The sequence below is a fragment of the Pogona vitticeps genome, chromosome 15, assembly GCF_051106095.1.
Source record: "Pogona vitticeps strain Pit_001003342236 chromosome 15, PviZW2.1, whole genome shotgun sequence".
In the NCBI taxonomy this organism is placed as follows: domain Eukaryota; kingdom Metazoa; phylum Chordata; class Lepidosauria; order Squamata; family Agamidae; genus Pogona; species Pogona vitticeps.
Genome location: NC_135797.1, coordinates 5,353,643 through 5,369,785, shown reverse-complemented (window position 1 = coordinate 5,369,785; position 16,143 = coordinate 5,353,643). Strand labels below are relative to the sequence as shown.

The window sequence follows — 16,143 nt, the reverse complement described above, 5'->3', positions numbered from 1 at the left end:
TGGAACCAACTAAAAATGACTAATAAAAGTTTTTTTTTTAGGCACTTGATCTAGACAATTATCCTGGGCCCCCTCGGGACTATCCTGTTATTTTAAAAACCAAAAGTCAGAATTCTTCAGCGCTGCACAGAATCTGGGAAAGTTACTTTTCCGGAGGAAAACGTCCTGTAATCATCCAGCCAGAGTCATTGATGTATTAATTTTTTCTGGGGGTTCTGGTGCTGGGCCGCAGAAGGAGCGCCAGTAGAAGGATGTGCGCTCCATGTATTCCCCAGACCGTTGCTGTTGTTGTTGTTGTTGTTGTTGTTGTTGTTGTTGTTGTTGCTGTTGCTGTTGCTGTTGCTGTTGTTGTTGTTGTTGTTGTTGTTGTTGTGTGCCCTCAAATCACCCCTGCGCACGAAAGGGTCACCAAAATGTCCTGTTCCCTGAAACCACCCCTTAACGAGCAATTACGTACGTTGGTTCTCATTTGATGACACAGAACGACATGAAATAATTGCATCCAACTGGGATTTATAACTGGATTTAGGCCAGAGCTTTCAATTAATTTATTAAGATGATAGGATAGTTATTTATTTATTTATTTATTTATTTTCTATGCTTCCTTTTCCCCCCACTTATGGGACCCTAGATACCTCACAAATTATTTAAAAACCAAACCTCTTTGAAATGCATTATTATTATTATTATTATTATTATTATTATTATTATTATTATTATTATTATTATTATTATTATTATTATTATTATGTAATAATAATAATAATAATAATATACTGTAGTAGTAGTAGTACAGTATATTATTATTATTATTATTATTATTATTATTATTATTATTATTATTATTATTATTATTATTATTATTATTATTAATAATAATAATAATAATAATAATAATAATAATAATAATAATAATAATAATAATAATAATAAGTATCAATATTTAGTAGTAGTTGCAGATATTATTGCGCGTCTTTAATGCCTCCAAGCGAGAAGAAATGACGTCACCGGCATAGATTTGCATATGCAAAAAATCAACCCGCGTCTTTCCTGGCAGTCCCTCTCCTCTTCCCCTCCTCCCACAACGCCTCAGTAACCATGGAAACCTGAGCTCCGCCCACCGCTCCTCGGGTTTTGCGCCTCTAGAACGATTTCGCCAACCAGCACTCAGGGCGAGCGGCGGAGTTGACCATTCAGACGCGGGAACGTCACCTCCGCGCTGCTTCTCCAATCACAAGGCTCCAAGCGGATTCCCCGGCGGTCTTGATTGACGGGGAAGGGTCGGGTCCATGAGAAGAAAGAGGAGGCGGGACGAAAACTGCCCCGCCTTCGTCCTCACCCACCATCCAATGGGGCGAGAGACGCCGCCAATGAAGGGCCGAGAGGGAGGCGGGCTCTGAGCGAAACCTCCCGGGAGGAAAGGCGACCACAGAGTGGCCGCGGAGGCGCCCCTTTCCCGAGGAGTGACAGCGAGGGCAGCTAATCAGGCGGGAGGAGGCGGGTCCCTGGAGGCCTCCGCTTTGTGGTGGGTAAGTGGGGGAAAGAAGGGGCTCCCTCGCCGCCCGACGCACCCCCTGTTGGGGGGGAGGAAGAAGGGCGCCTCCCGGGATCCGTCCCAAATGGGGCTTGGGAGCTGCCTTCCTCGGGGGAGGGGCTTGAGAATTTGAGGGGGGGGGAAAGGGGGTGGTGGTTTAAAAGCAGTGGGGAGGGCCTGGGGTGGGGAGGGGGCCGGAGGGAGGACCCCCTGGGATGGGATGATGGGGGGGGAAAGAATAGGAAACCCCCCTTGCTTTGGGAGGTGGGTGGGCTTGAGGGGGTGGGGGGTGGAAAGGAAAAGAGGGGAGCCTGCATGGAGGGAGCAGGAAACAACCCCCCCCCTCTTTAAAAAAAGCAACCCTAGAGGGTGGGGGGGGTAAAGACCCTCACAGGGTGGAGCCCCCCGTCCTGGAAAAACAGATTTTATTAGGCGTGGGCAGATCGATCGGTTGATAGATAGATTCATTTATATATATACACACACACACACATATATGCACATATATTGTATATGTATATATACACTTATTTTATTTTGTTTCATTTATTGCATTTATACCCCACCCCTCTAGTCAATTGACTACTCTGGGCAGCTTCCAACGTGCAGTATATAATAAAACCCGGAAGGGTCCTGGAAATAGAAATTTGGCCCTTGGATTCAGGAGGCGCTGTGGGGGGTGGGGGGATCGAACCTCCGACCTCTAGTTCCTCAGCCAGAAACCTAACCCACTGAGCTATCCATCCAGCGGGTGTGAGGGGCATACGGTCCCCGAATGGTAGGTGAAGCAGTGGGAGGATGTGTAGGAGAAGTGTGGAAATCTAGACATGTGTCAATCGGCAGAGAGAGAGGCTTTTGATCGTCGGCTTTAAGCTGGAGATGGCAGGTCTAAAGCTGGTTTTCTGTGGCATTTTCCCCATCCGAAATGTGTCCCGAACAAACTAGGATGAATAAACCAGAAGCTGGAAGTCTGGTGGCCTTGAAAATGAGCACTTTCAAGCAGCCGGTTGTGTTCTCTTACTCTGTTTTCTTCTGTCCCAGGGACGTCTGTGCTATGCCTTTGGTTCCCTGGCTCTCTTGAACGAGGATGGAGTTCCCGGAGCATAGTAAGAATGTCCTGCAGAGCCTCTGGGAGCAGCAGCATGAAGGCTTCCTTTGCGACTGCACGGTGCTGGTGGGCAGCACCCAGTTCTTGGCCCACCGGGCGGTCCTGGCCTCTTGCAGCGCCTTTTTCCACATGTGCTACAAGGAGCGTCTGGACAAGCGCGACTTCGTCTCCATCAACAATGAGATCGTCACTGCCCCGGCGTTCGGGCTGCTGCTGGAGTTCATGTACAAAGGCAGCCTCTCCTTCAACGACATGCCGGTGGAGGACGTCCTGGCGGCCGCTAGCTACTTGCACATGAACGATATCGTCAAGGTGTGCAAGAAGAAGCTGCAGGCGCGGGCCACGGCGGAAGCGGACAGTACGAAGAAGGAAGAGGAGGCCCTGGGAAGCTCCGAACGCCTGCCCAGCACCTCCAGAGGCCAGCTTCAGCTGCCCGAAGTCCAGCCGTTGCCGGTCCTCACCCCTCACCCCTGTGAAGCTGACAAGAGCAAGAAAGAAGAACTGAAAGGAGGAGAAAAACCTGCTTCTGAAGAATCGTTGGCCTCCACTTTGGATGTGGCGGACACCACGCAACCGGGCGTGGAGGCTCCTCCACCTGCCAGGCTTCTACCTCTTCCTGCGCCACCAGCGCCACCCGTAGTGGTTGACATTTCGTTCTCCAGCCCCAGCAGTTCCACGGAATCCGTCTCCCACAGTGGCTTTCCCGCGGGGAGCCTGCCGGAAAGGTCTGCCAGCACGGGTCCTGCTCCGGAGAGGTACCCAGAGTTGCAGGCCCGGGGAACCCTCGGCCCGCTGGGCGCCAAAGAGACAAACAGGGCCTCCATCAAGGTCAAGGTGGAAGCCATTGTGATCTCTGACGAGGAGACGGATGGTGTGGAGCACCTGAGCGGGCAGGGCGCAGATCTGAGGCTGGAGAACCTCTTCCAGAGGTCGACCGGGGAGCCTGGGCTCGCCGGGAAGTGCGCCCGCCACCCCGAGAGCTTTGAAGAGCCAGCGGAGATGGAAGAGGTGTCCTCCGAGAGCGGATTCCTGCCTCAGGATCACCTCCCGTATCATATGATCCCCCTGCCTGGCGGGCAGAGTTTTTCTAACCTGGTGACTCCGCCGCTGCACGAGCAGATCTATTTGCAGGATTACGAGTCGCACTCTAACTTTGGCATCTTCACCGAAGACGTGCCCACCTGCAAGACGTGTGGGAAAACCTTCTCCTGCTCCTACACGCTGCGGCGCCACGCCACCGTCCACACGCGGGAGCGGCCCTACGAGTGCCGGTACTGCATGCGGAGTTACACCCAATCCGGAGACCTTTACCGGCACATCCGCAAGGCCCATAATGAGGACCTGGCAGCCAAACGGTGCAAACAGGACGTAGAAAATCCCTCCTAGGGTGTCTCGCCAGGCGGATCATCCGGACCTCTCCCCACACATGTCCTGTTTTAACTTGGTACAAAGCCATGCAAGCTGGCGTCCCCCAAGCGCAGAGAGCCCTGCGTCCCATTGGTCTGGCTGTTCCACCTCCACCCCTCCAAATATTTCTCCACTTTTGGTGTTGGGTTTTCCGTAACGCAATTCATGCCTATTTGTATAGTCCCTGTACATAGTTAAGAACTATAAGATGAAAATAACCAGGGAAGGTTTCTTAATTTTATTCCTTTTTACAGTAGAACCTCTGTATCTGCAGGGTATTGGTTCCAAGTCCCCTGTCCCGTAGATACTGAAAACTGGATAATAGCAACTGCTATACATAGCATGATAAAAGAAGAAAACAAATTTAAAAAATATGCATTTTCACCATGTATTACAAGAACTGGCCACTAGAGGGAGCCAAAGACCATGTTATGTACTGTATTCTTGAACAAAATAATACATAGTATGGTGTCTGGCTCCCTCTAGTGACTCATTCTGGTAAATACATCATGAAAATATGTATTTCTAGTTGTTTTATATTTTCAGGCCACAGCTAAGTGAAACAGTGGATACTGATCTTCTGGATACAGGGGTCTTACTGTATACATTTATATACAAATGGTTGCAAGTCAGACAGAGATAATTCCACCTCTTCCGGCTTAGTATGCTTGGGTGGAAGGGAGGATGTACGCCAAGAAAGGTCTGGAAGCTATTCTTGATAGATGAAGCAGATCAGAATTAAAGGGTTGGAGGAAGAACAAGATCACTCGGGGGCGCCGGTGGCTATGGGTCAGACTATGTTGTGGGTCTGTGATCTGATATATCCTCTCGCACAAAGCAGGCGTGACTCTGGAAAACAGCTTCTGCCACCCATATTGAGTCCCCGACTCGGCCTCCAAAGAGTGACGGATGCAGAGTTGCACCCACTTTACAGCCAAAAATAAAACCTCCAAGGTCTGCTCAAAGTGCCGTTTGCACCCTCCTTAGTCCATGTGTAGTATCTGTGCGACTTGAGCTCCCCTTTTGCTGCCTATCATTTCCTATACGCCTTTTTTTTGCTTCCTGTTCTCAAGCCAGCCACGACGGAGCAGACACTGCCTGCCACCACCATCCTCATGGGATGTTGCGGCCTTTCCCATATGCCACGTGCGTCTCCAATCCATTCATTTTGTAAACAGCCAAGAAGCATCTTCACTGCCAAGGTTATCGGTTTGACAGTAAAACTGAAACCTCGCGTCCTGCTGTATTCCTTTGCTTTGTGTGGTCTGTGTGTGTGTGTCCCTGCCTATGACGTATCTATCCCTTTCAATTGGCATGAGGTTGATTTAATGAGCATGGCGGCCGTCTCCTTCACTGCAAAGTATGCTGGGAAATGTAGGCTGATTAGGACAATAATCTTCTTAGCAGTGATGACAGGTCAGCGTTGCTGATTTTCGGTTTTATCAGTTTTTCCACAGCCTGGACAAAGGACACCATTTCTGCACATACAAGACTCCAGATCTCCTCCCTCTCCAAACAGTTTTCTATGGCTCCTCACCCTTCGACATCTTGTTCTTCTGCACGGCTGATAAAACCACTCGGCAGCCATTTCCAGTTACAGTGTCCACTGGGGTTACAGGAACACCTGGACAGAAAATTTTGACCCATTTTGGCTTGTCCGAACGTAGACCCTTTTGTTACCACTGGAGATGGGGAATTCGTATTCACCTCCCTTGGGACCCACTTGGGCCATTTACCATGCACGATGCGCATGGCCGTTGTCATTTGCACCACGCCGGTGCTTCCCCGCCTCCCTGCACGGCTGACTCGCCAGAGTGGTCAACAGCCTGGGGAGGCGGGGAAGTGCTGGCTGATCAAACTCTGTGATGGGCTCTTTGCAAATGTGCAGGAAGCGGTAAGTGGACCAGCTGGTTCTGGGAGGGTGGGTCCAAAGGGCCTGATGACCGGGGTGGCGATATTCATACCCCATCTCTAGCAGCCATGGCTTGTCTTGCGGGATATCAGCTCCTGTCCGACATCCCAGTCTCTCTCTTTTAAAACAGTAGGTGGTTTCCAAATAACTGCTGTTTGATTGCAATGACGACTGCAATGTTTAATGTAGTCAAGGACATATTGAGAGTAGACGAGTAGAGGTCTCATCTGGACAGATACCGCCTGAATTCTGGAGATGACCAAGTACCTACTACATCTGAAGTGGAGTTTTAGGGTGCAACTAGACAGCTGAATTATCTCAGCCTGGATCCGTGTTGATTGTGCTAAACAGGGTGGCCTCTAGGTATGGTATGTAATTTGGGGTAATCCTTTCATCCATATACAGGGATCAACCACATGGTACGTCAAACGACCCTGTTTAGGACAATCAAGAGCTTCTTGCTCTTTAAAAGGGAGAGATTCCTCAAGATGGTTAAGCCGCTACCCTAGCTGTCCCTTTTGTTGAAGCCTCTTCGCGATCTTGAGAAATGGAAAGCTTCCATGTCACTCCCTTTTCAAGGGGAGAGGAGGTTTTGCCTCTCTTTGCTGCTCACATATCTGTGATGTTTTGAAAGGTGTTCTTTTAAGCTCTGCCAAAGCATCGCTGATGCGCCGGGTCAGTTAGCATCTGTTAAAAAGAAATGGAAAGCTCCCTTCCCCTCCAAAGCAGAGTGGTGCGGAAGCTTTTCATTTCTCAAGATTGTTAAGCATCAGCGATGCTTTGCCACTTTGGTTTGATCCCACCAGTCACACGTGTTGGAATCAAACCAAAACCACACCAGGAAAAACAATAGTCTCTGACCAAGGATCCAGAAAGCTACAGATAGGTACCAATCGGGGCTGGGCTCGTTCGTGAGGTCATGTAGGTTGTGTAGTTGCTGCAAAAAGCGTGGGACAAATGCCCGTCTGATCGCACCCTTAAATTCAGCCCAGTAATTTGGTCTTTTTGGGACCAAAAGCCAGGCTCAATCCTGAGTAACCTAATTTCAAAATAACAAACAATAGTATGCAAGAAAACGCAAAGTGACAAGATCACACCGTACCTTTTTGTAAGCCCATATTTTGCAGTTTTCTCCCTTCTTCAGCCGCTCTCTTAACACCAAAGTTTATTTATTTTATTTATTTATTTATTTATTGGACTTATATACTGCATAAACAAGATGAAAAAAGCATGCAAACATACCCTGGACCATTTTTAATGGCATTGATTCCTAAGTGTTTATTCAGCTGTACAAACTTTCCACGCAAGATACTTTGCCCATAAAACCACAAATAGCTGTTCTTTAAAGAGAGAAACGTACACGCGCACACCCCTACTAAATTCCACTCTGTTCCTTGCTACTGCATATTCGCAACGCTGAATCAACACCATGCACACATATGTATGGTCTTACAAACACAGATGCTTTTAATCTTGTATAGGTTTGTTAATAAAACAAATAGATCATTATTATTTTTTTCAGAAAATCCCAGAAAAAGAAGTTTTATCCACAAGACCATGGGCTTGCGGGAAAATACATAGGGGCTTTGTGACCTTGTGTGGCTTTAACTCCACTTTTTGGAAGTTCTGGCTGTCTAGTTATGGCAAAACTTTCCAGATTGAGAAAGAGTGATACAGATCCTCCTGGACTACACATTTAAGTGTCTTATCACATTTTCTGTGTTCCCAATATAGCTCCCAAGTGGTCCATGGGTAACAATTTTATTCTGTACCTCATTATGAACCCTTCCCTTTGCTCTGTTTCTTCTTCCACCATAGCCGTGTACATTATCTCTTGCTTCGTCCCATCTATGATACGTCCTTATAACCAAGAAATATAAGTCCTCTTAAAGGCTGGCCAATGGCTTTGGTTTCCATGAGCATGCCTGTGAGATCTAATCCATATATTTAGAAAAAACGTTTCGCTTTATAGTGGACCTAAGGTCTTGCAAGACCTCAGCTGGCGACCCGACAGCTGAGGTTCTGTAAAGGTGATGTTAAGGTCAGAGTTTAATTTTTTTGGAGCAGAGCTAAAGCCACACACTGTGGTCTCACTGATGCCCCTGCAAACCCACGGAAGTAAAATCTCCCTGCGTGAAAGTAGAGTCAGGAAAAAAAGATTATGTTTAACACTGTATTTTCTGCTCCAAATAGCAGCATGAACCAATCACTAGGCAAAATACGAAGCAAGCATTGAACAATATAACACATTAGTGTCTGATACAGTAAATCACATTTAGCTTCCTCTTGTTTTCTGATACAGCCGTTCCCTTCTCAAACGTCCAAGCTCTTTTTACAGACAGCCGTTTAAAAAAAATCTCTCTTCCTTGCACATGTAAAATCTGTATTATGGTCTGTGACTTTGTCCCTCTCCCCCAGGCAGACCGTGTCCCCTTGGTCTGGTGATTCAAGAGCCCATAATCCCCTGTTTTTGGCACGATTGTAACCACAAAGCCTAAAGGACTGCAGACCTAGAGAAAGTTGTCTTGGCCAAACTTAAATCGACCGAGTGGGAGGTAGAATCTGGACCCAGCGCAGAAGCCGAAGGACTACTTGGGACCAGATAGGCTGATGAAGTGGCGTGTGGGTTGGGTGATGCTTTTGAGGTTACGGGAAATTCCCCAAGGAGGTAGGAGGATGCTGTTTATCAAGCAACAGAAATTCCATCCGAGTGACCCCTTTAAAAAACACACTTGAAAAGCTTTTGGCTGCTCCTAAAATGAGCCTTCCGGGAAATCTGTAGGTTTACATGCAATCCAGATGTGCTGATGTTCTGAGTACGTGAGGTAGAAATAAATAGAAATACAGATATTCTGAGAAGACCACGGTGCAATAGAAAAAGAGATGGACGCGACCACAGTGATCGAGCCACAAAATTGAACCTGGGATCCTGCGACGGCCGCGCGCCATCAGCCAAACATCTCTTGGGAGGCGTAAGTCATGTATAAGAAGCCGTCTTCGTCGTGATGCGTTGCGTAGACTTCGGCCATGGTGGAGGACATGTTAACCAGGCTGCGGTTGCCGTTCACCAAAACGTGGAAGGCCTGAGTGGAGCCGATGGACATTCGGTTGCTGGGGAAGAAACGAGAACATGGTTTGTGCGAGAGCACGTTTACCCCCCCTTCGCGTGATGATCACAAAACCCGTCGGTGTAACCCTTGCTTAAGCCGGGCCCGACTTGTGATCGGAGAGAGAGTGGATTGGACGGCCCGATGTTCAATAAAATGACTAATTTGTCGTCTTAGAAGAGGGCGACACGTCCGTCCGCGCTTGCGTGCCCGGAAAAAACAAACTAAACATTTAAAAAATTTAAGACGACAAAAAACACTGAGCTAGCCAGCAGATTAACAGCTATATTTTAATGTGAGCTTTCATGGACAAGTCCACTTCTTCAGGCATCTTAAGGTGAGAAACCTCACTTTAAAATATACCAGTCCTCAAGGTGCCACGATTGTCATCTTTATTTTTTTTTAAATATTTTTTTGCTTTTGCCTGCAGTTTATAACCCTGACACCTGTCATGAGAGGTTCGGTTTTGGGAATGCTAACCCAGTCAAGATGGTGGTGAGGAAACTCCCTCATAACTTGGAAGTAATAACATTTCCTGTAAGTATAGCTCAGAGCCAGAGGTTGGGAGTTCGAAATCCCCCACTGGGCCTCCCTGGAGTTGGTGATCCATAGTGTCCCTTCCAACTGTGACTTTCTAAGTTTATTCTTATTTATAAACCATACTGAGGTTAATGACATTTCAATATTGTTCCTTTTTAGAAGGAATATAACAATAGAACAAATTTTAAAAATGTAACAGGATAGTTTAATAGAGGTTGTGAGTTCGATTCCTCACTGCACTTCCCTAATGGGCTGGATTCGAGGATCCGTAGGGTCCCTTCCACCTCTGCAGTTCTAAGATGACGATAATAATTACATTTCCTCACTACTGTACTCTTAAAATGTTACTGGTGGGGATTATTGTCTTATAATGTGTGCTTTTTAAAAAAGCACATTTTTTAAAGCAAAGTAATCCTGATTTACAAGCGTAGCTGTTTAGGTTTTTGAATAAATGCGTCAATGTGAGGAGTAACATTCTTTCTTTTAAAACCTTTATGGGAAAGGTATGAGTTACTTTGAAAAGGAATACTAATCAGCATAATCTTAAGCACAATTTTTAGAGTATATATTTTAATTGTATTTTAATTGTTTTATCTTTTTATTGTGTTTTCATTGTTGTAAGCCGCCCAGAGACCTTTGGGTAGACTGGGTGGCATATAAGTTAAATAAATAAATAAATAAATAAATAAATAAATAAATAAATAAATAAATAAATAAATAAATAAATAAATAAATAAATTGAAGGGACCCTTGACCCCAGTCCATCAGGAAGCAAGAACTCCCAAACCAGTGAACTATACTTACTGGTAAAGTTGTTACTGTACTTCCAAGTTATGAGGGAGTTTCCTCACTGTGCTACTAATTGTGTTATTAACTTTGTTTATTAACGGTCCACACATCCCCTTTTGACATGGGTAGCTGCCTGCTATATACCTCAAGAGCTATCACAATTTGCTGTGGTCGGCCACGTAAAAATTCCCCCAGTGGCTTTGATTTCCTGATCAAGCACCGCTTCCGTTAAGAGCCTTGTAGGAAACAGGAAAACGGAGCTTAAAGGATGCTACTTTGAAAAGTTGATCGCACACCTTCAAATAATAACAAATATACGCCAGGATTCCCGAATCTGGTCCTGACCCCTCTGTGGGATTATATTTCCAATGAGACCCAGGTAGCATGGCTAGGGATCATCCCAAAATAATCTCTGCTCGCTAAGCAAATCTTTCTTTATGACAGCGGTATCATTTACGGTGTTTTTTCCCCCCTTTTCAAAGTCACTGAAACACCAAGATTAACCCCCACCCCACCCCTCTTGATCCTTGAGGCTCACCGGATAATCGTGACAAACTGTCCCACGGTGAGTTCCTGTGGGACTAGAAACTTGATCTTGTTTAAGGCCGGCAACATTTTCTCCTTGGAATAGCGCTCCAGGATGACCTGCGAGTAAACAAGAGCCAGCTTTGAGAAGACCCAGTGGCCTGAATCACCCTTCATTTAAAACATAGAATTTTGGAGCGACCCACGAAAACTGGGTGTACAGCCTAAGGAAGATGATTTATTATGGAAAGCTAGAATGGTAAAAGGGGGAGGAAATACACCACTGAGTCCCCTTGGATATTATGGCCCTACTGTATACCACTTTTCTACAGGAAAATAATGGTTTTCTGGTTTTATTCCTAATATCCACTTGTTTAGCGCATCTTGTTTTTAAATGGCTATCATTAGGGTTTTCTTGCATGGAGTCATTGTTTTCAGGGGCCCTGGTCACGACCTAACACTTCTAGGAAATCGTAGTTGCTGAGGGTCAGGAAAATCATGATCACCCCAGAAAATCTGAATGAAATCCAGGTTTTGAAGAAATTTCAAGGAGGAAAGCAGAAAAAGGGAGGAGATACCTGGGAGTGGACAAACAGCAGGGGTAAGGGAAGCAAACCTGGTTTAAAACAGGGCAGGCGACTGCCGCCTTGCAGGTGTCAGACTACAAAGCCCATCAGGCTGTGTCAGCATAAAAGGTGAGGGATAATGGGAGTTGGAGTCCAACAAAACCTGCCATCTTAAGGGCCTAGAGTGAGTTATGAACTTTTTCCACCGTGGAAAACAGGACTCTCCCCTCTCATTTCAGTCAAAACACTGGGTCTGTGGAGAGGCTTCGGAGAAGGATTCTGATCCTATTCCTAGTCAAGGTTAAAATCATCATGATGGAGGGAACGTCATTGTTCCTCTGATCCAGTGGTTTCCAACTCCTGGGTCACCCCGGTGTTCTTGGACTACAAATCCCATGAACCCCAGCTAGCACATCTCGTGCTGAAGGCTTCTGGGATCTGTAGTCCCCGGCTCTCATCCCACCCCACTCCTCCGTGGAGGAAATCCTGACCTGGATCATATCCAGAACCTGCTTTAGAACCTCCAAGGACAGAGAGTTGACCAGCATACTAGGTCATTTTTATTCCATTAGAAATTTTCTCCTCCTGATCCTTCAAAATATATCCTATTTCTAAAATTAAATAGAAAACTGAGAGGGGAAAAAACCCAGCTATATTCTTCAAGGAGACGTAGACAAGATTCGAGGGCTTAAAACACCAGATTGATCAGTGAGAGTTCATCCTCACGTTAGCAGTAAAAGAACTCCTAGCCTTTATATATATAAAAAAATCCAAGCCGGTCAACTCTGATTGGACAGCTAATGAACATTCCGTTATCTTCTATTGGCCCTTGGTTTGGAGGGAAAATATGGAATGATGGCTATTAAGGAATCTGATTGGCCGGAGAGTCTGGCTGGAGGGTATATAAACCAGCTATTCAGCCAAGGAAGCCTCAGGAAGCTGGTGGCGTGAAGGATGGGAGTATGTGGTGGCAGCTGACAAGAAGGTGAAGCTTTTCACAAAGTGGAACGGAAATCTAAACCAAGAGCCAACAATAGCTCATGTAGTTTGTAATGTTCAATTTTCAGTCAAGCATCATCGTTTTGGATTCTTTTTGTATATAAACACAGATCTCTCTTGATGTTTGACTAAACCATAAAAATATTTATGAACAAGCATTAGTCAGCCAGCCTGGCTATTATTATAATAACTGTTCTAGAAGATAAATGTGCATTTTTAAAATCCTAAATAGACAACGTATTTTGACTACACTTGTATATTCATTTTGTTCAGTGATTTAGAAGAGATCAATTGAATCGGTAGGTCACGCCACTAAATCTCGGGAGCTACGGGAAAAGCGAACATACTCATGCCAGAATATGCCAACACATTATCCAAAATATATAGATAAATCCAGATTTACGTACCGGTACTTTGCCCGGAAATTTTATCCGGATGGCGGCCACTTCGTTTTTCCTAGAAGCTAGAACAGGGGATGAAAATTTTTTTTAATGGAGCATCACTTCAACACAAACGAGATCCATTAATTATTGGAACCAGATTCCCTCCATGAGCGAGAAAATAGAAAAACTAGCTCATATTCTATCATGCTTCCTGGTACATCCCAAATAATGTTATTTTAGCCCATTATTAAAATTTTATTCATGTCATTATGTATACAATGCTATCTGCTTTGACAGTATTTGGATTCTCTAAACTGATAAGTTTCAACACGGGGGGGGGGATCCTTTCGACACAGTGGAATTTTTGAAATTTTGAAACATTTGAAAATTTGGAAGACGAGAAATGTTGAAAGGATGGCCTTGACTCTCCCCCAAAGTGGTGTGTGTGTGTCTAGACTCGTCACAAGACACACAATATATATATTTTTGCCATGGTTTAGTGTAGTACTGGTTCGATTATTTTTTAAATCTTTGTCTCCTCGCTGTTTTTAGCTTTCAAACATTGCCTTTGAGTGACAGAAGCCGCCTTGGGCCGTTTTTTAAGGGGCAAGATGGGGTAAAAATATTTTCAATAAATAAGTGTGCTCAAGAAAAAAACTTCAAGAATTTACATATACTTATTCACCATTAAAAGACAAAAACACACACTTTTAAAAGTCAATTAAAAGCATGGCTGTACATTCAGGCCTTCCTTCCAGTTAATACCTGATTTTTCTGTTTATTCTCCCTTTATTTATTTTCTATTCTATCTTTGTATTGTATTTCTTATAGTATGATTTATGTAATATTTTGTATTATTTTATTGTTTATATTATATTGGAAGCTGCCTAGCGTGGTCTTATTGGCCAGATGGGCAGGGTAAAAATCAAACAAATAAATAAATAAATAAGGCAGAGTTAAAAGAAAAAAGAAAAACATTACTGTATATTAATTTTTAAGATCTGGGCTTTGATTTTTAAAGAAGTCCTTAGAGATGTCTGTTAATCCAGGTTTATAACACTTTGCTTATCTGCTTATACTTCATGTACTGTATTGTATTTTCCATTATCTCTTTTAGCTTCCCAATGTTACCAAAACCAGCACAGGACATTAAAATGGGGACCCACAGCTTTGCTGGAAGAAGGTGAGGCTCTCCCAGATATTTGAAATTAAAAAGAAATTGTAAATAAATATGCCACCTCCTGGAGATGTTTGCTCCAAATAGCGGCTGATAAATCTTTTACTTATTTTTTTTTTTAAAGGGATCTCCTGCAAGTTTGCTACAAAGGTATGTCTGGAAAGTTTAACAAGTGAATTAAGACTGGAAGGATTAACGAGCAAGCAAGTTTTAGGAAATAAGTCAGCATTTTGTTAGGCCTACAACCTCCATCAGCCCAGAAAAATCTGGTGTCCAGAAAAATCTAAAGAAAGACTGATGGAAGCAGAAGCAAGGTATGTGATACCTGCAGGAAAGAGAAGTTTATATATTTCGTTAATTTTAATTTTATTTTATTTTATCTATTTTGTTTCAAAAATATTTTCCCCCCCACTTTCCTCCTTGAAAAGGACCCAAGACAACATTTAAAGTTGACAATGGCGTGTATACCACGGTGGCTAACTTCATTAAAAGAGAATATTTAAAGTATAAAGATCTCTCTGTATTAAAAAAAGACCATATTCAATTTGAGAACAATAAGTATACATTTTTTTTTAAAAAAAGATGCCACTCTGAGAAATGGATACACAAAGAGCAGTGGAATAGTAAAGAAGTAGCACAAAAAAGTGCAGGGTTAGCCCCGCCCCACCCAGCCTCAGGCAGCAAAATCTCCTGGGTCGACCCCATTATGTGGCCTTGGAATTCAGCTTTTTAAATTAACACACGTGGGTCAATGGGTGGCTGTCTTATCCTCCCTCGGCCACCAGGTGGCGGCAGAGAGCAAAGGAGGAAACCTGCCCCCGCCTTCGGTGCCAAACGGAGCGTTTACACGGGGAAAGTGGAGTCTTACCGAAGGGCTTTCGGTGCTTGAAGGGAAGAAACGAATCCATTCGGGAGGGGGGAAAAAACCTGCTTTTTCCGACCTGGTCGTGCAAAAAACAAAAAGGGGGAGAAGGCGCGATCCGCTCCAAGTCCGATTTCCTGACCCACCGCCTCTGCAACGGTTTAAATAGGGCTCGATCCGCATCAAACCTTTCCGAATCCGGATTGCTCGGTCCTGGTTCCGGTGGGAAGGGCAGGGGGAGCTGGGCCTTGGCTCCCCAGGGAAATTTATCCGTGGTCGATTCGCGGCGACGCCATATAAAGGAAACGCGTCCTGGAGCGCGCAAAGGTCCAGGAGGGCCGGTGGAACGCACCGCCACTAGGTGTAATTTTTTTCCCCAGGGTTAATGGATTTTAAACAACCTGCTTGAGAAAAACAAATTTAGGACGCTGAGTTGGAAAAAGTCTTGCAAGGGCTCTTAACCCTTGGTAAATGTCCATTTTTTTCCAGGAATTTTTTTTTCCTGGAAAAAATGAAGATTTCCTGAAATTTTACACCTCTTAACTCTGATAAGTGAACGGAACTTGAGAAACGGGCTGTTTTCAGAGTTTGATGTTTTTGTCAAGTTCGATGAACTTCGAATCTTTGTTAACTGCAGCAGGGAATGAGGAAGGCCAGATGTGAGATGAATTGACTCCTTAAAGGAACCATTTATTTATTTTTTAAAGGCGAGGCAAAAAGAATTTTAAATAAATAAGGTAGGAAGGAGGCGAATCATTTTAAAAGGATTTATTTATTTTGAAAGGGTTTAATTTTTTAAAGAAAGCATTTTCAGTAAATAAATAAGATGGGAAGGAGAGCCGTTGTAAAGAGTACAGTATTTATTTATTTTAAAGGGTGTTTTTTTATTTAAAAAGTTTAAAAGTAATTTAAATAAGGTGGGAAAAAGAAGAGATACATAGAATGTAATTATTTTTAAAAGTATTTTTTGAAATTAAAAAGTATTTTAAGGAAATAAGGTAGGAAGGAGAGCCGTGTACAAATTATTTATTTTAAAAGCATGTTTTAAAAAGTAATTTAAATAAATAAAGTGGGAAGGAGGAGTGCCATGTAAGAAGTATTTTTTTTTATTTTAAAAGTATTTATTTAAAAAAAAAGATTTAAAGCTATTTAAAATAAGATGGAAATGAGAAGAGCCGCGATTTCATAGGAGGAACGTAAAGAACAGCAGCCAGAAGTAATTCGTTCCCGGATT

The 16,143-nt window shown here is 44.1% G+C and overlaps 2 protein-coding genes across 2 annotated transcripts; one reads left to right on the top strand and one right to left on the bottom strand.

The window, feature by feature from the left end:
- The first annotated feature begins 1,310 nt into the window (after nt 1-1,310).
- Nucleotides 1,311-5,295, top strand: ZBTB3 (zinc finger and BTB domain containing 3). The gene is made up of 2 exons (XM_072983923.2): nt 1,311-1,529; nt 2,576-5,295. Exon 2 carries the CDS (start codon nt 2,622-2,624, stop codon nt 4,026-4,028), a length of 1,407 nt encoding a protein of 468 aa, XP_072840024.2. The 5' UTR covers nt 1,311-1,529; nt 2,576-2,621; the 3' UTR covers nt 4,029-5,295.
- A 2,827-nt stretch (nt 5,296-8,122) lies between these two features.
- Nucleotides 8,123-16,039, bottom strand: LOC110081050 (microtubule-associated protein 1 light chain 3 gamma). The gene is made up of 4 exons (XM_072983850.2): nt 14,916-16,039; nt 12,895-12,950; nt 10,936-11,042; nt 8,123-9,072 (listed from the first exon to the last, which is right to left on the bottom strand). The coding sequence occupies exons 1-4, from the start codon at nt 14,953-14,955 to the stop codon at nt 8,910-8,912; spliced, it is 366 nt and encodes a 121-aa protein (XP_072839951.2). The 5' UTR covers nt 14,956-16,039; the 3' UTR covers nt 8,123-8,909.
- Nucleotides 16,040-16,143: the final 104 nt, after the last annotated feature.